The 26085-nt window shown below is 36.2% G+C and overlaps 1 protein-coding gene across 2 annotated transcripts in view; it reads right to left on the bottom strand.

Moving 5' to 3' along the window:
• SCYL2 (SCY1 like pseudokinase 2) overlaps positions 1–26082 on the bottom strand; it is a 34205-nt gene extending 8123 nt beyond the window's left edge. The window contains exons 1-15 of one of the 2 annotated variants that reach the window (XM_021552901.2): positions 25886–26082; positions 22577–22780; positions 18511–18668; positions 14521–14665; positions 13728–13877; positions 12892–13113; positions 11925–12041; positions 10443–10568; positions 8819–8995; positions 5168–5179; positions 4914–5036; positions 3528–3641; positions 2949–3081; positions 1066–1184; positions 361–461 (exon numbers count right to left, since the gene is read on the bottom strand). In XM_021552901.2, coding sequence (XP_021408576.2) covers positions 361–461; positions 1066–1184; positions 2949–3081; positions 3528–3641; positions 4914–5036; positions 5168–5179; positions 8819–8995; positions 10443–10568; positions 11925–12041; positions 12892–13113; positions 13728–13877; positions 14521–14665; positions 18511–18668; positions 22577–22753 — 1874 coding nt within the window. In that variant the 5' untranslated portion in view covers positions 22754–22780; positions 25886–26082. The remainder of the gene's footprint in view (positions 1–360; positions 462–1065; positions 1185–2948; positions 3082–3527; positions 3642–4913; positions 5037–5167; positions 5180–8818; positions 8996–10442; positions 10569–11924; positions 12042–12891; positions 13114–13727; positions 13878–14520; positions 14666–18510; positions 18669–22576; positions 22781–25885) is intronic. The other variant, XM_021552902.2, reaches the window with a different exon arrangement.
• Positions 26083–26085: the final 3 nt, after the last annotated feature.

The raw sequence follows: 26085 nt of genomic DNA, 5'->3' as shown, positions 1-26085 counted from the left end.
TCCTAATAATTTCCCACGGTCTTAATTTCTCCCTTTGAACAGGGTGACCCGGATTTCCCAAATTATTTTGTGTCAGAAATCTCACCTCATATCAGGCCCCACAAAATAGCTCCAAATACTTCAAAATATCACAGCCTTCTAAAAGGCTGCAATGTTTATGTTTCTCTGATATGGTTTATTTCTTAGCAACTAAAGGAAAACAGCTTAGCATATAGAAGCAGATCTCCTAACAACTGTGCTTATCTGAGATAATTCTCAACTACTGAACTTAGAATTACCTTATTTTTTATTGCTGTGGCTAGAGTTCTCTAACATTTGCCAAAAAATGACTACTTTTCCAATAAATACATTAACACTTACTTCTGTTGCTCTTGCATGACATGGAGTTGCTCAAGTTTTGTTTTATGCTCTGCTTCCAATCTATTGAGCATATCTCTTATAACACAAATAAAAGAATTGAACTGGAAAAAAAATACATAAGTTTGAATTTTGCAGGGATGGAATTCAGATAGGTGTAACTTAGCAGGTAATACCTCAAAAACCTACAATACACAATGTAAGATAAAGTGTAGATTTTTAAATGGTTTATATTCCACCTTCGTTACCATGCATTAGGTAGATTATTATAAGCAGAGTGCATACTGAAACAGGGAAAAATACATGCCACTAAAAAAGTGAAAAGAGCCAATGCAGACAAAACCTCCACATACAAGTATTAGCAGTTTAATTTGCAAGCAAACAAACCAACCTATTATTCCCTTTCCCAGTATTTCATAGCAATATAGCATTTTATTTTAATACTTATTATGTTAGTAGCTAACTGCTTTTGCAGGGTATTTGGAAGGTGACAGTGTTGATTTTGAAATTTTACACCTGATCAGTTAAATACACTAAAAAATAAGCTTCAAACACAGAAATACTGTAAAATTGGGAAGCATTTTTCTATTGCTTATTTTCACAAGAGACACAGAAATGCAGTAATGTATGAATTTTTTTATGACAACAGATTAAATTTATTCTCTGGTAATTGTCAAGGAAAAGCATGCAAAACAGTCATGTTCCTACCTGATTGAGATTAAGATTGTTCTCAATACTAAGAGGAATCAGATGGGGCAGTACTTTTCCTGCAAGCTGCTCTTTGGTAATTCCCAACTTCTTGTGAGTAAATGTACATTTGTAAATACCTAACACAGAAGACCAAAATAGGAGAAATTGATAAGTTTGGTAAACAATGTGAACAAACTCGAAGTAGCACACTCATACATGTATTGATCATCTGAGTAACCACTGTGTCTGTGTGCAAGCAGGGACAAACACGACCAAGAGAATCTTAAAGGCTATGTACTGATCCACAAGAAACAGCATGAGGCTTTGCTACAGTTCAGAACAAGATGCCCAAATTCTTTGCAGCTATGAAACCTGATATTAGTGAATGTATTGTTTTGGCCAATTATCTGAGAATATACATCTTTGAATAGACGATGTGCAAGTCATTTGCCACAAACTGACACACTGCCACTTGAGGAATCAAGCTGCATCAACTAAGGATGAGCTCTCTCCTGGCACACTACAGGTAGCTAGGATTAACTATCATCCTGCTCTCTGATTTGTTTTTACAGACACTGTTAGCTAGAAGGTTTGGACTGTTACAGAACTTATGCATAATCTTTATCTGTTTTAAAATCACTGAGAAAATAATCCTGGCAGGCATGAGAGACCCAGTGTCAAGCCTAAACATTCTTGTGTTTAGGTATTTCTGACAGGAAGAGTCCTCTGCTTAAATAGTCCAGGTTCTGGTGGCAAACACTGAACATATGAGCATAAAAGACACAGCAGCTTTCCTCACTTTCTATGGCAGTAAAACAGAGCTGTCACCAAGACAAAGACGGGGAAGGATGGTATTGTGATTCTGGAAGAAAGGAGAGCCTAAGTACATAAAACTGATTTCAGCCCATCATTTCCAAAGTAGGATTCACTCCATCTGAGTAGAATTCAGAATTAACACAACTAAAGCAAAAAATAGAGTCTTATTCTTAGATAGCAAATAAAAGTCAAAGCTGGAAGGGTTAAAGGAAACAGGCAGTTTCAGATCAGTATATATAAGATGCCTTCTTGCTGCTTTTGAGCAAATAAAAATAATGCTGCCATCACATATTAGTACAGCATTTAATGAGGGTTACTAGCAGTGCAGCTGAGCTGTTACAACTGGTCTACACTACTTTGGTGTCAGAGGGAGAAGTAGTCACTGTCTTCCAGACTTGGCCAAGGAGTCACAACTGTTCCTTGGCAGTGGCTCTGGTCATCTAAACTCCTTAAGTCCACTCAATTTGCTAAAACCACACATCCTATAACAGGCAAGCACTACATGGCAGTAGGAAAGCTCAAATGGGAATGAGTTTCCCCTTCCAGAAGTAACAAGCCATTAGATTTTGTTAGTTATTTTGGGAGACCTCACCCAGACTGTGTTCCATTTCTGCCCACAGGCACAACTGTGTGCCTAAATATCCAACAAAATGAGTCTAACAAAACCTGCAGTAAAGAACAGCAGATTTTACCATCATTTATAGCATCTCCTATGCAAGAGTGGTAAAAGAAGGCAACAGTAACATGTCAAAAGCTCCAGCATCTGAAAGATGATAGTTCATATGGTCCTCCGAAAAAAAGCCTCTCTGACTCTGTGAAGCACTCAGTCCATGTAAGTGTCACAGCCCAAGAACTGCAGTGAGTACTCAGAACTGCACCAGGCCCCGAGGATCGAAAATATATGTACTAGTGTCCAAATGTCATACATAAGGTAACTGAACAGGGACATACTCAAGAAACAGAAAGTTTTTAATTTTTAATAGTATTTCAGGAACACACTATGTAAACATGTTCAATGGTAACACAGAAAGCTCTCAGATTTACAGTATCAAAGAACAAAAGACAAAGTTGGAAGTAACAGTTACCTAAAATACCCATGAGGACTGCAGGTTCCTTTGATGGAATTTGTTGTAGAAAAGGTAAAATATCATCAAGCACAAACCATTTATCCAAGTACTCCAAAATCTTGCCCAAACACACTAGTGAGTTTACCCGGACCTGTGAAGCATGATAAGAATTAAACAAACTTTATTTATAGAAAAAAAAAACAAACCAAAACAAATTTACAAAACTTGTAAGAAAATCTTTGTACTGAAAAATTCAAGACAAGTTAAAAAATGCTTTTGTATCGTGAAAGAAAAATGCTTGTTTTTATGCTAACAAAAACTTAGTTTTCTCCATGGCAGACATTGCCAATATGTATCACAGTGGAACTCACTTCAGTAATTTTCACAGTATTACTAATACAGTAATTTGTTAACAAATTTAAAAATGGTTAGAGCAAAGAAACAGTGCTTCTGCACTTTTAAGAAGTTTTTAAAAAATTCAGTAAGAAATCAGAACACAATGATTGGCTTTTCTTTAAAGACACAACACTGTAAACCTAAAGTAATTAAAGGTTGCAACATTTTCTGAACATTGGAGAATGTTACTATGATACTCACAGCAAGAGAAGAAGTTTGCAAACATGCATTTTTAATTCTTGGAATTAATGAATTCTTCATTGATGGGTAATCTATTAAATTTGCAAATGTGGGAATTATGTTTAGGCAAAGCTCCTAAAAAAGAAATCCACATAAGTTTAAAAAGAAACATGCATATTTATTATAAAATTAGTACTAATATAACTCAATATCAGTTTGAAATGTCTTCTTAAGCTTTCCTCTTAAGGAAATATTTAAGGAAATATGTTCAACTAAGCTACCCTTAATATATCAGACTCACTTAAAAATAGCTAGAATAATGAAGCATCATGTTATGCATACAGAATCTTCAAAAATACAATTTCTGAAAAAAAGAGCATTCATAAATTAATAATATTTAAATAGCAAGAATTTCTTGCATTTTCACAAGGCTCCTTTATACAAAACTCAGCTTTTACTGCAACAAACTATCAATCTCCTACATAAACCAAGAAAATTTCAATGAGTACTATCAGTAATACTGCAGTACAATGATAGACTCAATGATAAAATATCATGTCAATATAAACCATACTTTAGCAACAGAGAAAAAGTAAACACACAATTTCAGCCCAGTCTCAAAAAAAAAAAAAAAAAAAGACAGTAATACTAAGTATATGCTGTAAGTAAACACCTCAGTAACCAAAGTACTGATGCAGAAATAAACTCATGACTGGTACTTAGAAACAAAAATCAAAAATCTTTGTCTCTAATATTACAAAGGCTTTGCAAAGGCAGAAGTCACATCTGATTATCCAAAACCACCTTTGAGAAATATTTAGTTTCTTTATCTCTCACTCCTGAATGTTTTTGGGTAACTGGAAGTTAATTGCAGTTGAATGATTAAAAAATATTCCCAGAGGAACATTAGAAAGGTAGAGAAAGCCTAAGAAGAAGAAAAAAAAAAACCAAACATGGCTATATAAAATATCACCAGAACGAATATTAATATGATTTTAGAGCACATCAGGTCTCCTGAGGTAACTGTCAGCATAAATGTTCTCACCAGCAGGAGCTCAGAATAAGCCACCTCTCACAGACTGGTACAAGCATGCATGCCTGCATGGTTTCTGCTGCACAGGCAGTGAAATAGAAATGCATATCCTACTTTCTGCTATGGTGGCTAGTAGGAATCTAAGGTAAGAGCATTAGAACGGTCAAGTGGTTACCTTCCCAGAAAATAAGGGAACTAAGTTACACTTTACCAGAAACAAATGTTCTTTAATAAAGCATTCATCTCTTTCAACATTCAGGCATATCATACAGTTTTATCTTTTCAAGTGAACAAACACATGAGTATACAAAAAGTTGGCATGTCAGCTGAAAGAGGAAAAAGAAAGTTTTAAATAAAGGCTGTAACTACTATACCTGGATCTGAATTGAAGGTGCCTCCAAGGCTCTATAAACCATTGGTAGAACGCTGTTCTTTATTTCATCTGGTGGAGTTTTGGTTAGAAGCAAATCCATTTTTTGCAGGAAGATTAACAATATCTATTCAAAGAAAGACAATTCAGAAGCCAAAAGTTTTAACTGCAAAGGATATATTTACAATTTAAAGTGTGGTGTATCATATCAAAAAACTTCAGAAGTTTTCTTATAACTCAGTAAATGTGATCACTTACCATGTTGCTTGCCTGAAGGCATGGAAGACAAAAAACACTTTAACATGTTATTGCATTTTAAACACAGCAAAAACAAATCAAACAAAACAGGCATGTTCTAGACTAATTCTTCTGAAATAATAAATCATAATGACTCAGTAAGGAGTTCTAGTTTCTACTTACAAGAACTTATAAATAGTTCTTGTTTCACTTAATGGTCTTTTGTTAAAATATACCCACAGAAAATTTTTATACATACATCACTGTTACAAAAGCTGAACTTCCAAAAAACTGTAACTCAAATTCTGTCCTCAAAGCACTTGATCACAACTCCATATACACAACCTGTATTCCATGTGTCTTAAATCAAAATAGGGACATAATAAAAACAATATTATGGCTACTAGATGGACAAAAAGGCCTTTAGTCTATTTAATATGGAAATCGTGTATCATAAAATTAAAAATACCTCAAAATATTCACATCACATTAACTTAAAAAAACCCACTAGAATAGCATATATGCATAGTGGGATCTGTCTTGTTTAAGAGGAGCCATTTAAAGGTTAAATAAACACTATTTTAAAACACTTGGCCAGCTCAGGCTCAAATACACAGCACTGCGTAACTTATAAGATTCATATCACAGCTCGGATAGGTGCTAGAGGGGACAGTGAGGATCCATTGATGGTAGAACTCCTTTCAGAAAATAGGTTAAATTGGATGGATAAATTATATTTTAAAATATCACATTTAAAGCAAAAAGTCAAGTATTTTAGAGCAAGACTTAAGTTTTTGTCTAAAAATACATGGCAATCAATGCTTCTATGTCAAATAAACAGAAATATTGAAGTGTAGAAAGAGAAATGTACAAGGACCCCATTACAAATTTCCCCCTTTTATTTATTCCCCCTTTCTCTTTACAGAGAAGAAAAATAGATTTTTATAGTGCAGTTAATATGTGTTTTCTTATTGGAAATTTATAATTTCCCAAACACACACAAAATCATTCACTTATTCCATGAACAGTGATTCTGATGTAATAGGCCCATATTTGAGACAATCGGGGTGAAATGGACAGGACCAATTTTAAAGCTACATTTCATGGTTTTCTTCAATACACAATGTTTGTCTTAAGCTTGAGTTTTTAAGACTTACATGTTCTCTTAACACCTGTTCTTCTCTAATAACCCTAACCATGTAATATTGTGGAATTACAGTTTCTAGGTTTAAGCTTCTAGGATCCTATTTGATACTTTTTATCTATTTGGGTAAAAATCAAGACGGTACAGTCACAGATGCATACACACCATTTAATTGCTGCAATTAACAGCAGCTGCACCCTAAGTAATAACGCTTCATTCATTAATGCAGAGCCCAGTACTTGCCACGAAACACTTCTGTGCAGTGAATTAGAAAATGAATTTACAGCACATCCTATGCTGTCTAGGGAATCCTGTAGATACAAATTAAGGGTTTGTCTTGGAAGTTATGTCAGAATAAACTAGGATGTTAACATACAACACACATTACTCCACACTAACCCCAAGGAAAAGTTTATCTAAATATTACATTTTCATATTATGAATTCCCTTACAAAAAGACATTAAGAACACTAGCTAAATTTCTTCATATTGAACTAGAGTAGCTTTCCTATGATGCATTTATTTCCTAATCTGGATATCTTACTAAAGTCAAGCAACAGGCCCCTCATACAAATCTGTAACATCTTGAAAGAGTGTTTGGAAGAAACACTGGCATCCTCCCTGAATACCCTTCTTTAGAGGTTACAAGCACACAGAAACTAGACATTTCTGCCTTGTACAGAGATTGTCACACCTACGTCAGAACTCATCCCTGTATGGGCCACCAACTGTTCACTGTTAGTTTATTATCTTACTGTAAGACTGATACCTTCTCTCTGTGAGTTCTCACAGGCAGCTCCTCACAACACTGACTCCTTTTCTTCTGCATGGCTGGCTGACTTCTTCTTGTCCCTAATACAAACACCTGACCCTTTCAGTCCCCAGCAGCACAGACTGACCCTTACAGTCCCTAACAAAACCACCTGACCCTTGCTCCTCACAGCAGCAGAGCCAACTGACTCCAACTCTCTCTCAACCAGCTGAGCCACTCTTTTATAACCCATCCTTATTGGGCCATCCTATTAAGGGCAGGGCAGCTCCTACTCTTTGGTAATTAGTACAGCTGCAACTCCTCAGGGGCAAGATTGCCTTCAGCACTATCTCTATTCTCCTTCAATCCATCCTCCCACACACCTGGAAATCCATCCTCTGGCACTCTGAACCTCTGTATTTTTTTCCAGAATTCTGATATATTAACTTTGAAAACATGACCTAGATATTTAAACTCTGCCATACTAAAAAGACCATAGAAATAATAGTTCAATAAGACATATAGTCCTTTGCATTAAAAACACCAGCGTAAGAATTTCACAGTGTCTAGACAGTCACAGAAAAACTTTGCAAAGACACATCTTCACGAGTTGGCTCCAAGTTTGAATTTTGATTCCATCATCTCTCAAAATATAAACTAGCTTTTGTGTCCATTATACTTCAGATCTAACTTTGCTACAAACTTTTTGCAGCAAGGATTGTGTCACAAATCTAATGCTAAAGGCAGCAGAACACAGAGTTACCTTTCAAGATGACACAGCGCAAATGAGATGTTCACTGGCTTCTGGTTTGTTAAACATTGACTTTTTTCAAGACAAAAAACTAACATAAAACTTCAGAGTACCAAGTATAAACAGCATCTAGTAGTTCAAATTTCCTGAGGTATTCTCAGTTAAACAGATGTCCCCTTCCCTGCCTCCACAATTCTCTGGTCCAGTTTTCTGAAACCCAGAAATAAAAGGTCTGCTATGTTTACCTCACCCTTTAAGTGCTCTGCAGAAAAATAATGGCACACAGGAGTGAGCTCAGAGGAATGCATACCTGTCTCTCATCTGTGGAATCACAATGCCCTACTTTTCAACAGATTTCTCATGGTGATCATCATGGTGATGACAAAAGGATGCAAATTTTTGCTCCTTTACAGTAACAACTATGTCTTAATATTTTTATACATTTAAACAGCAAGGAAAACAGCATATTTTACTTACACATTACATCTGTCAAATAAAAATGAAATTAATTTCACCAATTTTTGCACAGTCCTCATACAAATACTACTCTTAATATGAATAAATAGTACTTCTTAGAGAATGTCAAAGCTAAAATTTTTCCACCCCATAATCCCAGTGTCAGCAAACTGGTTACAGGCAAAAAACCCCAGGTTCATATACTGATAGAATATATGCAAACATTGTACTGTACAACCCTGCTCAGATTGCCCAGATATCTGTTAAAATGCTTACAAATGTATCTTCTACAATCAACCAAAACCAAGTGGTAAATTAAACCTTTTTTGCAAATCTCATCTCATCTATAAATGCAATATACCCTCAGAACACATCTAAACAAGCAGAGGTAGAGGCTTTGAGAATTTCCTGGAAAAAACTATTTTGAATGAATCATGACTAACTGCCTGGACAACTACAGAGCAGACTGGGCAATGTGTGTGAAGCTGTAAAAGGAAAATAGAACAATTAGAATTTTCAGGGAAAACAAAACCACAGACAAAAATTGTAATATGAATAATATTAACATACCTGGATTGGTTCTTGCTGCTTAAAAACAGGACCAAGATCAGGCAGAATGAGCTTGATATATTCCTCTTTGGTGCACTCCTCAGCAATTAAGAGAACATTAGGCAAGACAAAGGGTACCATATCCGGATTCACAAATTCAGAAGTCAAGCAAGGCAGAATTCGCTGAATTATAACACGCTGAAGGAAAAAAAAATGCCAAGTATGAATCATGTACTGCACTGCAGTAAGTTACCATTGTGCCCGTTCAGCAGCTTTTGTATTACCCTGATATTTACAAAAAAAGCAGACAGATAATTTTCAGTTTTGATCTCTTATTTACACAATACACTGTAGTCAATTTACACTGTACTACTCTGCTTAATTTTCTCTGTTTGCACCCAAAACTAACAACTGTGAAGATCAACAAAAAGCAATTAACAGTACAGAAAATAGGACTTCGAGCCACACGAGTTATGAAAACCATACTCCATATGCTTTCTTTAAAAATACCCTAAAAAGACCCTTAAAAATACCTAATAAACCCTCTGAATTAGTAAGTTTTTCTTTCTGTACCCCATCGTTCACTGAATAAACAAACACATAATCTACTATACCTTCCTGCAAAACTCCAGATACATTCCCTAAACAGGATTCTGAAAACTGTGGATGTCTACTGTAGCATTAGACATCCTTAAATGATTTTGAAGTCAATAAACAGAAATACATGGTTCAAGGGCACAGTAACTTCCCTCATAAAATATACTTTCAAGACAGAAAAAAAAAACAAAAAAAAAATGCCCTAAAGATAATTTGGTCAATCCACGGCCGTCTAAATTTAGGTGAAATACATGCCACTTATTTCCAAATTCAAAGGAGCAACCATTTCTGAGCAAATGAAAAAATTACTGAATTAAAAAGAATAAACTATGGAGTCTAAATGTTGCACAGTGTAGTGCAAAACATAATTAAAACTACAGAAATCTAATGCACTGGTTGAGAAGCTCAGTTATTCTATTATGTACTAAACCAATACTACTTTTCTATCACATATGCATTACGGCTTATATAAATTAAGGTATACCACAAAAGGAAAGGGAGCCAGTCTAGACATATTGCTTAACACTACACAGGAGAAATATGTAATGCCAGGCATTTAGCTTTGAGATTTCTGAGCACTGCCAGCACAACAAAGCACTTAGTCTACTGAGAGAAGGAAACTTTGCATCATTCAACATTAAAGTACTGCCTTGCTATGAAAAAACTTGAAGCAATCTTATAGGAAGAAAAGGTGGCAAATTGGCTTCAAAGAGCTGTGATGGCATCTGGAAACACAGGGAAAGCCTTGTAAGTGGAGAGAAGACAACTCCCTTTCAAAGTGGGATGAACTACAACAGGACATGCAAATGATGGTTCCTTATTTGGCTTATTTGTCATTTTCCATTTAAAGTATTATTGATTGCCAAGGAATACTTCCAGAATAAGTATGCTCCAATCTCCCTTTATTTCCTTCTATTCTATTCTGACAGTCTCACAGCAGTCTATTATGGTAAAATGCAGCAGAAAGTCCAGCATTCTAAAAGTCAAAATGCTAACAGATGTTTATGTATTTTCCAACTTGCTATTACAAGACATCGTTCAGACATACCTTAGGTAGTTTTGGCAGAACTTTTGGTAGTCCTTTAAAAAACTGTGATTTCTGCAGGTTATCCCTTTGAAATAATGAATCAAAATACTGAAGCGTCATTGCTCCTACATCATCGAAGAATGGTATCTAAAAATAAGATTAGAAGTTTGTGATCTGGAGGGGGACAACACTGACACTGCTACAATAATTCCAAAATATAATCATCTATCTACCATTCCAATGCACGACAGTAAGCCCTTATAATGACATGTCTGCAACTAACAATTAGAAAATTAAATTTTTACATACCAAGTAGTAAAATATTCAGAAACAAGTTGGTTACTAAGACAGAATTTTCCTAGGATTTTTCAAAAACTCATGCATGTTATGTATATCTAAGTTAAAACAATATTTCATATACAATAAGTGGTTTACCAAAAAAAGTATTGAAAAATAAAAACTTGGAATAAATATTCTTCTAGGAATAATTATGCTATATTATATTACAACACAGGATTACCTATTAGGATTACCCATCCACATCTGGCTCCCACCCCTGGAAACTCCAGAAAACCCTGGAACCTCTGATATCTCTACCCTATGACTCAGTGTGCAGATATGGTAAAAGAGACTCAATATCTTTATAAAACCATACTTCTTAATACAACTCCTCACAGATTTATTTGTTGTAGTCCTTCAGACATTTGAGTTGATACCTGAGAAATATCTGCCAATTCCCTCACTCCCATCTTTCAGCATATTGGTGAACACAACCATCACCTGATCCCTCTCCCTTCTTCACCCACTGTTTCTTTCAACAGTTAAAACACTGATTCCTATTTCTGCATACCATCTTTTAACACCACAGCAAACTAATAAAATCCTTTAGCAAAGCAGATCTATAAGCAAGAATCTGAAAGGCTATCAGATTGGAGAAAACAGGGCATAAGACAAGGGAAGAACAATGCTACTTTCAGATAGGAAAATGGAGCAACAGTTTTGCCAAATCAAAACTTACATCATATCCTACTTGCAATTAAATTTTGCTTTGTTATGGGAAACTATTTCTGAATATAATTTATTGTTCTGCAGACTTCAAGAATACAGCAAAATCTCAAGCTAAAAGTTAATCCTTATGTTTATTGCCCTATATAATTTTCTTACTTTCAAATCCTTCCAATCTAATTTTAAAGTCCAAAATGTAAAAAATCACAGCACTGAAAAGCTTCCAATTGAATGGAAAGGAATAAAACAGTGTTCCAATGAATAATTTTTTAATAATTGAATAATTTTTCTAAATTCTGTCTCAGCCCCCACTTTTTCCATATAAATAAATGTCAGCATAAGGATAACTTTTGGCATCAACTAGCATTACATCTAAATGGTTAAAAACTATTTAGCATTTCAAATAAAATGATTAACAGAAAACACTTCAAAATAGCTCTACAAATCAAACACTCATTTCTCTCTTTCCTATGGATCCTGTATTTTCCATGGACTGACCTTAGTCATTTGATCTGCGTCTGGTCTGACTGCCGGAGCTACATTTAGGAGTAGCTTTACATGCTCACGCACCTCCTCAGGTATGTTCTCAAGAGTACTGGAGCTTAAACGGCTCAGCTGTGGAAATCATTCAAGCATGAATAAAAGTCAGAAAACCCTGCAAGTAACTATTTCCAATATATAGCAGGTCTATACTTTGTTCTCTTGATGGTTTCTCTACTCGTGCATTTGATATCCCTCCCTTCTTGCTCACAGTCTTTCTGTTTCCCAAGTGTCTACCTCTTTTAGGTCCCACCCCTGTTTTTCCAACTTCCCACTGTAGTTCAGGTTATCAGACAACACAAACATGATATTTTAAACAGGCAAATGTCATTATCTGAGGTGTTGTCTGCACACATTAAAACACAGTACATACTGTGTGGCAATGGGCACCCAAAGAAGTTACAACCAAAGAAACCTGCATATGAACAGACATTATTTCAGTTGATCCAATTAACTGTGACACTGTCCTCTGTTAATATTCACAGTCCACAAAGAATAGTGGTGAAATAGTGATAGCAAAGTGGATACCAACTGCCATGTCAAGTGATCAAATCACTCTAAACCCAGCACTCTTCAATGGTCCTACATATGTAATTCACTTCCAGGCGTTTTATACTGTTCACCCCAACAGTTAAGCATTATTTCACAAGACCAGCATTCAACAGGTTAACAGAGAAATCAGGTGAAAAACGCAATTTTTAGTTTATAAAGTTGGTACGTGTAACCTCGTCTAAACATCTTTTTATTTCTCATATTTTGCTACAATTCTTTTTCTTGTTGTAACAACAGTATGCAGGGTAAGATAACACTGTCAGATGGTTTATGTTGGAGCACTGATAGTTTTCTCAATATTTAAATCTATTTGACAGTAGTAACTTTTCAAATATGAAAATCAATAAACAATAACCATAAAAAGAATAAATACCTGGTCCAGCTGTCTACTAAAGCTTTTATAAATATCTTGCTTGTTGACCTCAAAAATTGGTTTCCCTTTATTAAACACTGCATACATAACAGCTCCCAGAGAGTACATATCACTGGCTGTCTCACAGCTCACAGAAAGAATATATTCTGGTGCTAGATACTCAGGATTTGGAAGACACAAGGATGGCAAGTTTGGATCCCATTCCTTACACGGGAACTTTGGCTACAAGAGAAGTATGAGAAGTGAAACAAAGTACATTTATCAAGGATTTTTAAATACCATTTTCAAAAAGAATCTCAAGCAGCGAAAAATAATTAAGCCCCTCAAATTCAATTAAGAATCAAACAGCAACACATTAAGGCAAAACTGTTAAGAATCTCTGTCTGTAGCTTAGAGTGATTTGCGGATGCAATTTTATCTGAATATCAGAGCTGGGAAGTGTAATTTAAAATCAAAGCACTGCTGTAATGAGGAAACATGAGCTATGATGGAATTAATTTTCAAAGGTAGCAGCCAGACACTGAATAAGTGCAACACACTAAGTTAGACTTGCAAGTCATCCAATATGCAGGGGAGCAAAAGTGGCACAGGCTCCAGCCTCTGAAACTGTCACTAGTCTACTGTGACCCCACTGAGCTGACTCAGGCTCTTTGCCTGAGACAATCAAATGCAGAGCTTCAATCCAGACCTGTGCCATATGTTCTAACTACTGACCAACAAAATACAGAGGTGAATAGTAAATAAATGTTTACATACAGGGATGCAAAATCATGAAACTGGTTTCAGGAAAAGACCTGAATTTGAAACTGAATGATGATAAATATAAAGATTATTACCTCCTGTTCAGATGGATTTGTTGATTGGATACAAAAATCAAAGCCCATAATTTTCCAGGCTCCACTCTTATTCAAGATTATATTTTCAGGAGTAATATTTCCATGAACCATTTTGACACTGCTATGCAAAAATGACAAACCTTCAGAAACCTGTTCATAGAAGATCATTATTTCAGGTTAAATATTTCCCCAAACATCCTGAGACATTTACAAATATTCTGTTCTTATGGTCACAGTTAAATTCCTAAGTTAACTCAGAAACAATTTTTCATATTTTAGCCTATGCCTTAAAAATTATGCATGAAGTAAACTAAACACAGATGGGTAATCAACGGGTGAGATTACTAATGTTAATTAACTATCACAGTGTTAGTGTGGTGGCGCATTCCCCTCTCCTCTCATTATGTTCTTCATCTCAGAAGAACATAATGCTTTATGAAGCTGGTCAACATATTTACCAAACAAAACCTGGGAGCTAATGGCTCTCCACAGAACATAAAGAAAAGATTCACATATGGAAGAGACAGCTGTAACATAGACATTTACATGGAAAATAAAAATTAACTGAAGTTTCTATTTTACATGTCAGAACAATCAAAAAAAGAATAGCAGCTTAGAGCTTCTAGTGGTTATCCTCTTTTACACTTAGTGATCAGGGCAGTATTATCTCTCACCTCACCATTGTTTGATTTACTACAGGCAGACAAAACTTCAGCAGTGTACTGACTTCATTTTAAAATAAATCATTAATACTAAAAACAGAAAAAAATTATAAACACAACCTGTACCATACCTGAAGCAAACCATATTTGGTCTCCACGTCATAAAGTTTGTATTCTTTAATGTCTGATGGTAAAGGAGAAGGTAGGTTGTCCCAGCTGCCAAGAACATTAGCTAAACTTGCACAGACTGGTTCTGTACAAAATGCCAAGCAATCCCTGTATAGGAAATGCATTGAAATATTTCTTGTACATAAATGCAATATATCTCTTGATATAGATAAATAAAGAACCACACAAACACCATATATATTGCCAAAGCACCTGGTGCTACCAAAAGCCATGTTTTATTTCTGGTTTTGAATTCTTTTAATATTATACTAAAGACATAAATGTCTGAAATTTTAAAAAATACTACAATTAGGATAATTTATTCTCTAACATTCACATAAATTACTAATGATTCACACAATGTTTCATAACTTTTTTTTAAAAAACAATTCTTTCCTTGTCCTGATCCAGGACAAATTGATTAAATAATTCTTACTACTATTAAAACTTGTAAAATCAGACTTCTACCTATGCCTAAAACCAACATGTCCCTGACTGAAGCAGTACTTAATGAGGTCAGACAATGATCAGAAACTAAATTAATATAAGGGAGCACCTGAATATTCTTTTACTTTGACAACTGATAGAGAATATCTGCAAACACAAATACACACTTGTTATATGAACTGCAGTTTGCATGTGAAGTGACTGTTCTCTAAATTATTTTATTGATTTTTTTTTCTTAATGAAAAATTAATGGTCTTGCTTATGCATTTTTGCATCAATTGTGTTTGAAAAGCACAGAAGAAGCAAACTTCCATACATAAGGACTGGTCATAACACTGTCAAAATTTCAAATATCAAAATTGGTCCTGAAACCAATATATGTCTCAATTCCACAAACTTCATGAGACACAGAGTATTTCTTTACATCCACATCCTTCATACTGCTCTGCACAGCAGTGAAGGCCCTGGACAGCCATTGCAATTCACTCCTTAATTGGTTTAAAGGGCTTTTTTTTACCCATGTATGGTAGCACACATACCTACTTTAACGATCATTAATTCATGAGAATACTAAATACTGCATCAGTATGAACACAGAAAACAGAAACCAAGTAACAGTAACAAAGATACATTTTTGAATACAAAGTTATAGGCAAGAAGACAGAATCTAACTTTTTGATCACTCCATAAAAACATCAGAAGACAAGTCTCAGCATGAAACTACCACATTTTTTTTTAGTATTTCAATAATTAACAAGCTTGACCTTTGAAGTAAAGTAAGGCCACTAAAACATGCCAACCTCTTATTATCCACCCAGACTTTAGTTTTATCTACTGCCTCTCTAGAAGTAAAACAACTGAAAAGTAAAAAACATTGAATGCAAAGTGTCAGCCAACCTGACAGTTTTTTTGCTTGGTTTCCTCACTCCTATTCTGATAATGACATACTTTTCATGTTTCTATTAGTATAACTAGGGTTGTAAAACTTGTTTCTGTTCTAAACACAAATCAAAATGAGAACATAGAAGGACAAGTACTTTCTTTTCAGTCTGACTTCAACTTTACCACAGAGCTTATCCATTTAGTTAAGGCACAGATGAAAATACCAGAGAACAGTTATTCTGTGGTTTTCATAACAAACTCCCTGATTACTGCTGTTTTGAGAGAATAAAAAGATGGCTGTTTATTTTTTACTTGAAGAAGTAATTAAAAAAAGGGGCCCAAGCCACAGTATTGGAGGGATGCAGTAAGCAGAGTATTGCAGAAGGTGATGTCTGCCATCAGGGCAGCTGCCTTAACAATTTCCTGAATAAAATCAACACGAAATTCAGAGTAATAAGATAAAAACATTTTAAAAAATAAAAAGTGACAGCTAAAAATATATAGGCTTTCTACAGGGAAATAATGTAAAAAATGCAATGTCTAGTAAATTATAAGGGACAATTCATACTACTACTATTTTTAAAGGGTAGGAATGATATTATAAATTAACGCATAATTTGGGGGTTTTTATCATTTTCTTCAATAACAAGCTAAATATAAATTAAAAATCTTTTCCAGTGCTGTTAATGTAATTCAAGACCAATTAAATATTTAGTATAAATAAGGAGCTACTCATATAAATACATGTTAAGAGGCTTTACATCATATGTATTATGTATATTTATATTAAATATAACTATGTTGGATATCAGTAATTTGTAGTATAAACATTTGATTAATAGTGGAAAAACTATCTACACACTAGGGTCAGAAAGGTATGGCCTTTCTTTCCATATGTACTTCAGCCCTCCAGGTGCATTAAGTGTCTATTTGCACTATAAAGGAGAAATATAATGGGTGACCTGCAAGCAGTTCTTTACAACTGTGCATTACTTTGGGAAAACACAAAAGAAGAAAAAAAGGAATAAAAAAAAAAAGATTAGGTACAGCCTAGCTAGAAGCCCATGAGAGATTTCTTCAAGAATAAGCACTCTGGAAAGACCCGAAATCCTAAAACAATCTTACAGCATACTTGCACAAAGTTACACACATATATATTCTACATAAATCTTTATTTTGCTAATCTTCTCCAAAACCTGTTACATCCATTTCTGGCACAGCATGCAACTGTATAGGTTTTGTGCTTCTGGTGTTTCTACCAGCAGCTGAGTGTGCCAAGTATGGAAACAAAAACAGCAGAAGTGAAGTGTAAGGCATTACTAAAAACTCACAAACAAGAACTGATGTAACTACACTGTTACTTTTATTCAAAAGGCTTAAATGCTTTGCAAGAACACCACCAAAGCTTTCTTAAAGGTATGAATCTTGATGTTTTCTTCTGAAGGGTAAAGTTCAGGGGAAAATTTGCTGAGTCAACTGGAAAACTGTGACAATTTTAGGAAGAAGCCCAAGGGATTCTCTGGGATTCACTTGCACACCCTATAATTTGAGATGACCCTAGGCCATTTAGCACATAATAGTTTATTTACTATTGTAGCATACTGAGAGCTGCCTTCAACTACCTAATTTATCTTCTTTAGGCCATTGTAAGGGACATACTAGATCATAGGTGCAATGACAGCTTTGAACCACTGTTAATGTGAAATCTGTTTAGCACTGGAGGAAAGACAGATATGAATATGCAAGTGCAACTTAATCCAATAAACCTGTTTCAAAGCAGGCATTGGAAAGATGAAGAAGCATTCCGACGGTATTCTCAGCTCCTAGAAATCATTTGGAAAAAGTCAACACAGAAAGGAAGGACATTATATAATGAATCTTTATCAGGCTATAATTTAGGATCACAGAACGGCTGCAGTTAGAAAGCACCTCTGGAAATATCTAGTCCAACTCCCTTCCTCTTTGGGGAATAAAACCCTAAAACCTCCATGATCTTCTCTGGAAGTATGAGGATCAGATTCCTATTTTAATATGAAACCTCGTTTTCTTTGTTAGATTTTAGTACGTTATTATCCCTACAGCTGAACAATAAATCTGCAAGACTAACCAGCTATTTTCCCTGGTGACCAACCTTTCATAAATCAAATAGGCAATATTGAAGAACATGCTGAATTTTGTGTCTCTCGATTGGCACTTGAGGGCCTATTCAACATATATTTAGCTACAATACATACAATTTATCAAAAATCCCTAATCTCACATGTACTAAATACATCTCATACATGGAACTAAATGAATGAATAAGTTTTGAGAGAAAACTATTTTAAGAGTGTTCTTTAAACACGAAATGGATTAAAGCACCAAATTTTCATGCTGTAATGGTCATGTGTAGCCTTACAGCTGCAACTGGACTAAAATCAAACAATAGATTATTAAATTTGATTCACATCCAAACTACATTCTATGGTGGGGGGAATATGGGGGTAGGGTGAATACCTTGCCTTATAAATAAATACACTAAACTTGAATCTCATCAGATGTATGTATTGAATGTTCCAGACAGTTTACATACACTACCAAAACAATGATTAAAAGTAACTGTTCTCTACTTTACTACAGCTTACCTGGACTCTTCTAATGGGTGTTGAACAGTAAGTAGTCTAGGGTGTCGAAGCCTAGTTAGCTGTTGAACACCTCGTTTTAAGGAATCAATAATCTGATCTTTTTCAAATTTTTGGTACTTGTCTATTAGCTTCTTATCAAAGACAAAAACAGCCACTTCCTGAAAATAAGCGACAGAATTCACTCAGTATATAACACAGCCAGAACCTAAGTCTATACACAATTATATACAAATGTTTGTTGAATCAACAGTACAATCCCACCAATACAATAACAAAACAAAGAAACTGACTTTTTCTTACCTAGTCTCAGTCATGAATGAGGTTACTGTAAATAAACTCTGAAACAGACATTTTGAATTAAGGTACTAATGCTCCTTTATTGTATAAACAGTAACGCACAAACTATAACCCTACCTACACAGTGATAAAGCAGCAGATTCACAGTCAGAAATCAGTTTGATTTAAAGTAGATTAAAGCATTTATATCAACTATGAATAGTTAAAATATTCTGAGTATATATCAAGCATTGCTTTATTAAACCAGGTCCTGTCTCAGTGTTCTGCTCCAAACCAGTACGATCTGACAAAACAGTCACAGTAGTCTATTAACTGATCAGAGCATTCACATGATAAAACATTAAGAATTTTGTAATACTTAAAGATGTGCAAAAAGAAGTCACAAAAATGTTAAAAACAGAGAAATCCTCTCCGACTTCTGCAACTAGAGCAGGAGATAATTAAGAAATTTTTATGAAACTTTGAAATTACAGAGGTCGATGTAAAATAAAAAATTAGATTACATTACCATCTGGGAAGTTATTAATGTGAAATGTATTAACTGATGAAAAAAAGAAATTAAAAACTTTCATCATGAAACAGACTTTTATTTGCTGCTACAACAGCATTATGAATAATAATAATAATAAAGGTTAGAAAGCAGTAGAAAATAGTATGAAAATACAGTTTGCAGTCCCTAAGAGGAACTCAATGCTCTTTTACTGCACATTTTATAACCATTACTCTAATTAAAATCTCACAGGAACAGCTTCATTATTAATTAAATAAAACCCTACGAACTTTTACAAATAGGCTATCCACAATACGAAATTCAGCCCAATACACAAAAATTGTTTTTTAGCTATTTTCATTAAGCCCTTAGCAGGTGAATACTTGTAACTATCTCTTATTTCCTGCCTCTATCCATACTGGCTCCTTGCTCCAGCTTTTAGGTGTGATGGATCAAACATTGACACAAGGCTGAGAAGAGCAATGACAGGGGATGGAAGACATACACTGGGACATATACAATAACAAAATTTCAAACTCAGACTTCACTTATGAAAAACCTTCTGTTTGATGACAATTCAGAAAGTGAGTATTTAAATCTGCTATGGCTTGAATATTTTGTGATGGGTCTAAGTAAGTGCTATTGGCGCTTGCCACAAACCTGCATGGTTTGTTTAGACTTGTAATTTCCTGCTCCTGGCAAAAGAGAACACAATTTGTGCTTCAGATCCTTAACCAGAGGACTCAAGGACATTAGCTCCCTCTTGACTGTCTGTAGCTTTGTTGTTGGGATTTACCTTCTGAATTCTGCTAGCTTTACAACTCAGCTGGCAAGTGCTTAGTGACCTTAGCCTATCTATTTATGATTGCACTTTCTAAACAGAAGGACAAGTGCCATATTGTGCCAAAAAACCTGTAAGTGCATAAAGTCTAAGTTAATAAATTTAAGATGAGCTGAAATACATACTGTGAAATTATACATCTATATATAACCAGAGTGACTCATAAATCTTTCAAACAAACAACAGCAGATCAGCTATGAAATAGCACCAGACAAACAAATGCACAGGTAAATAATTCCTCACATTCTGTTAGGTTGTTACTAAGTCACCTACACAGTATGCAAGGAAAAAAAAGGTACATTAAAAAAAAAGTAACAGACAAATATTCAGAAATCCTGGAAAAGCAGCAAGGCAGGAACCAGGCAGCCCTTGAAAGAGAAGAATAAAGTTACAGATATCTATTGCCACCAGAGATGGAGTATTTGTAACTGCCCATTGGCTCAAAATAGGAACAAAAATAATCCTGAAAACAAAGATTTCTGACTACTGTAATGTTAAAACCTCCAAATTTAAGTCATTGCAGCCAAATAAAACAAATAAATTATTACTTGTGTTGTGCAAAGTGACAACAACGGGCGTAATTAAGCCCTTACATCCTGCTTGTCTGATTACAATACACATTGCAAAAAAACCTTATAGCTTCAGGTTACACACTTGTAATACAGCAAATATGTGCAACTTCACAAAAGTGACTGCTATCACCTGGAAAATGACAGCTAGCCCAAATAACATTCAGAAGGCACATGGGAGAGAAATAAAAAATAATGTTAAAGAACGTATATTGCAGTACAACACACCATAAGTTGCATTGCTGCACAGTTTGTTTTGCAATGACAAAGTGAATGTTGACATGATGTTACCTAACTGGTAATGTTAATAATGAATGGTAACTGCATGTTAAAAGACCAGCCATCTGAAATTCCATGCAGTATAACTGCTGCTGTATTTTCCATTACTAATGATGGCATACAGCTGCACAGATGTTAGTCAGGGTTTACAGATATATTGCAGGACCACATGGAGCACCTGAACTTAAACTCTGTAAAACTGTTGGTCAGAACACCCCTGAAGGCTTGAAAAACGTGATAGACAGGAACCTGGTTACATATACACTGTCAACTATAAAGCGAAAGAAACTTGCTACAACTCTCCAGACCTTAAGGACATACCTTCTACAGGTCAAATGCTTACTAGGAACATAGATTGTATAAAACCTATCAAAATTACCATGCTTCCAATGTAATCACTTCGTATAGCTGAGTAAGACCAAAAAAAAAAAAAAAAAAAACCCCAAACAACTGCTGTGCTGGGTAAATTCAGTAAATAAATGATGCACAGAGCTCTGCAACAGCTAAAAAAATGCATTAAAACATGGCAGAAGTACCTGATTAAACATTATTCAAACTCTGTCACACAGAATCAGATCACACATTCTTTGCAGATTATTTATTCTGTGTATTATATATATCTATTTGATAATGTTTATTTGCCTATGAGCTAACAGATGGTATAAACATTTTCCAAAGGCATTCCTTTGTGTCCATTTCTTTCTGGTACATGTGCAGCAAACTGATGCACTGCCTGAATAACTTCACATCATTTAGCATTACATTTACCTCAAGACTGTAACTTATTAACACTTCTATTTACACTTTGAAAATTGTATTTCCTCCCTGAATTTGAAAAGACTTTTCATATTTCTCCAGTGTAACAAAATAATTTCCTGCAATAACAATTCTTAAACTCTTTTGGCAAACCTTCTGAAGTGACAGTCCCATATTAATTTACACATGTGACTTAAGTAAGTCAAAAGTTTGAGTTTTGGTGCTCTAAACCCTAATACTTTAAGGAAACTAAAAAGGAACACTACTGATCTGATAGCAGCACATGGAAAGCATAAATAACTTCCTTCACAACCTCCTCCTCTATCCCATGCCTTCCTGTTACAGCATCTCATAGCTTAACGTTTCTAACTGCTCAATTTCTGTATGGTAGCTGAGCAAAAAACTACAGTGTTGTTTGCTGACAAAAAATGATGACATACTTCATAGTTATTTTAAACTGTAAAAAGCCAGAATTGTTACCAAAAAAAAGCTGCAAACTGCAACAAACTGAACAAACTGGGGAATCAATCTATGGTAAAGCAAACTTCTTCCTTCTTGTCAGATCACTTTTAACTCAGATGAATTCTTGATCTTGGTTCCAAATTGTATGCTATGAATACAGAACCACTTCTTTCTCCAACAAAAGGCTTAAAGCATGTATCACTTACTTACATAGCTGAGAACAATGTACTTAAATAGTGCTGAGTTCTTTGTGTCATTTCACTACCCTTAACATGAGTCTATCCAGTCTAACTTTAACTGCCACTTACCAATTGCTACCAATCAATCTGTCATCTAATGTTTATAAACACAGGTCTTTACTTGATAACTCACCTGCTTTGTTGATTTTTTAGTTCCATTAAATATCTTCCAAGCAAGACCATTACCTCCACTGGCAATATGTCGCCCAACATCGAATTCCCTGGTGACGGGATTTCCCATGACTGCACTGGTGACATCAGCTGTCACCTTTGTGACGGTGCTCTTCAGCTTGTTCAGCATGGACTCCATGGTTTCAATTTGCACCAAAAGCTTACCCTATAAATACAAGAAAACAAAAGTTTCACAGTCCTCTCAATTTAACCATTTCTTGAAAACTGTAATAAAATAATACGCAAAGGATTTATATACTGTCCCTCAGGACAGGAAAGGTTCACAACCTGTTATTAGTATACATCAAAAAGAGAAACACATCTGAAGGAAAACAGACTCCTTTAATTCCAGTGCTCACAAAATTACTCATTTGTCTGAAGCAAAGGATTGTTTAAGATTCCCAGACCAACAAAATAATGGAAGTGTATTATACAGACAACAGGTAAAAAACAGGAATATTCTTTCCTATGCAATGCTTTTCAAAATACAAGCTCAAAATTCAGTATTTTGCCCATCAGACTGCTGACATTACCATTTGCATTATACAGGTGTTAACGAACTTAAATATTAAGTGAAGTGGAAAGAAACAATAAACCATTTTTTTATGCTCTACCAAAATTGTGCAAGAAGTTTTTCTCATACCACCTTTCAAGTTTTAGAGCTAAAAGACTGTGGCAGCTTCCAATTTACTTCATCTTCCCCTGTAGTGTGGCCTTTCAGAGTTTTTTATATTTTCTTAATAAATCTGACTTGCCTATTCTGCGAGATACAAGTTCTGAAGCCTGCGTCCCATTTATACAATTGTTTCTCTGATAATGTGTACGCAGGAAAGAATGAAGGCAGCAAACAAACAGAAAAAAACCAAAAAGATATATTATTACAAGAAATTCATGATCTGGAAAAATGCACACAAGTCCTCACTGTGCAGCCCTACACCAAACTCCTATGAAGACACTGGCTCATATCCCTGTATAAAGAAACTTTTCATTAACCTGATAAATAGGTATAAACAAGGAGCATGGATTATTCTAAAAAGGAGCTATAGGCATTTCCAGGTCTCAGCAATTTTATTCAGCAGCTATTCTGTGGGCAAACTCTATATGCTAAAAGACTATAAAATCAATCCCAGTGAGTTTAAGATAATCCCAAATCTAATTTACTTGGGTTTAGATCTCATGCTTTTTCCATTGTTTTGCTCACTCCCAGCCATCAAATCTTCTCTAGTACCAATGCAACACCATCTTGTTAGGACTCTCAAAACTAATAAAACACTTTGCAAAATTAACTGCAGAAATATTACGAAACAATGTATGTGCATGCATGTTCAAATTCCTTTGTGCAAATATGAAAGGAAGCTTCTCTACAGAGATGGTGGGGAAATGGTGTAGTATTCACTAAATCAGAAGTGTCCTCTGCTGTGGGTGACAGCCTTACTGCAGTGAGTAGCCTGTAAAAGCCACTAGGTGAGAATGTCAACATCATTCCAATATCTGAAGTGCTAGAATTTAAAATTCAAGCCTGGTAGACCCTGTCCAACCTGTTCCCCTCCAGCTAGACAGTAGGCAAACTACTGTTTAATTTAGCTTCTGAGCAAGCAGTACCAAGGAACTTATTTCTCAATAAGCAGATGGGGTTTCAAGTTTACATCCACCTAACTGCAAATTTGTAGAAATCCTCTTATCAACCTTTGAATGTAAGCTAAAATAGTATATTTTGCTTCATAAAAACAATTGCTTCAGTAAAAAATCTATATATATCAACAGGAACAATGTAGCTAGAAAATCCATGCCCCACCAAAAATATCTGTTTTGGATAGTACCTCTAATACCACAAATCATGACAAGTTAACCACATCTGAAATACACAAGTCTAGTTCTTAACTGTAGGAAAACTTGCTTGTTCAGTTAAGACTGGTCTAGTATTTCCAAAAAAAAACCCCAAAAAACCAAGTAGCAATAAAGTCAGTCACCCACAATGAAATTTGCATTTCAAGTTAGAAGGTAATAAATGAGACAAATACAAAATCTGAAGTGCCTGGATAAGCAACACTGGACATGCAATAAATATTTAAGAACTCTTCCTGTTTGAATTTCACGAGTAATATTAATGGTACTGATTCTGAGTCCATGAAACCTGGAACTAATCCTAAAAAATTCTGAATGTTCAATATTTCATATTTCATGAATGCCCCTCACAATCAGTAATGGTTTTTATGCCGATGTACATCAGCAATCATACAGCAGCATGATGAGAACAACCACTTAGCAAGGTAGTAAGCAACACCAACACTGCTCTCAGAAAGAAGGCAAAACATTAAAAATGTTGAAATCCAAAGCAAAGACTGTACACCATTTTTCAATTCTCACTCATAAAAAAACCTGCATAATGCAAACCCAGCAATTTATCCTCAAACTAATTCGCAGCTTCACCTGATGTAGGGCTGTGGCCGCACACTGTACAGCAGTATAACATACACTACCGCTATTCTGAACTACAGCAAGCTGGGATCCCCCTTTGGGAACCAAGACCAGCAGGCTGGTGCACAGCTACTTCATGCCATCCACCTGCATCCTATATCCACCTGCCCCAAGCAATGATCAATCCACAGAACTAAGTGCTAGAACAACTGAATCACAGCAAACAAAAAACTCGAGCATTTTTAAAGCAAAACTAGTCTTTTGCATTTGTTACAAAAAAAAAAAACAGAGGATCAGATGCAATGAAGCACTGTGCAAGGCTGCTGTAGCCGCACGTCCCCTTCTTAACTTTCACGCACCATTTCGGTTCTGGGCTTCAGCTGAGTCCCTACCAAAACCTCACGGAACGAGATCCATGAGCAGAGTTGTTCTGCCTGTCGCCTGGTGACAGGTGAAACCCAGCCCGTGCGCTGCACAAACCGCGGTCAGCCTGCTGCGGGTCAGTCCCCGGAGGAAGTGTTTACTGTTATTTACACCGCGAGCGGACTCGCACCGCTCCGCAGGGCCGGCGCTGCGCTCCCTGCTCCGCGGGGCAGCCGGGAGCAGCGCGCCGGGCGGCGGCCGGCCACAGGCGGCAGGTGACCGCGACCCGCCGGCTCGGGCAGCCCAGCGCTCCCCTCCCGGCCCTGCCCGCGCGGCGATCGAGCCTCCGGGGCGGCCCTTCCCCTCCAGCCCTCAGCGCCGGGCACCGGGACCCGAGCCCACCGCCGCGCGGAGCCGGCCGGCCCTGCCCGCCCCCGCAGCGCCGCCAGGCCACGGGCAGCCGCTGTCGACCCGCGCCGCGGCCTCGCACCTGAGCCCGCGGGAAGCTGCCGGCGCAGCGCCCGGCCGCCCGTCGTCCTGTGGGCCCGGCGGGCCGCCTGTCACGCCGGCTCCGTCTGTCGCTCGGACCCCGTCCTGCCGCGGCTACTCCATAGTGACGGCGGCAGCCTCGGCGGCGGGGCGGGGGCGGCCGGCGCTCGGCTCACTTCCGACCCGCAGGGGCGGCGCTGG

This window comes from Lonchura striata, chromosome 5 (assembly GCF_046129695.1).
Source record: "Lonchura striata isolate bLonStr1 chromosome 5, bLonStr1.mat, whole genome shotgun sequence".
In the NCBI taxonomy this organism is placed as follows: domain Eukaryota; kingdom Metazoa; phylum Chordata; class Aves; order Passeriformes; family Estrildidae; genus Lonchura; species Lonchura striata.
This window is presented reverse-complemented; position numbering and strand designations above follow the sequence as displayed.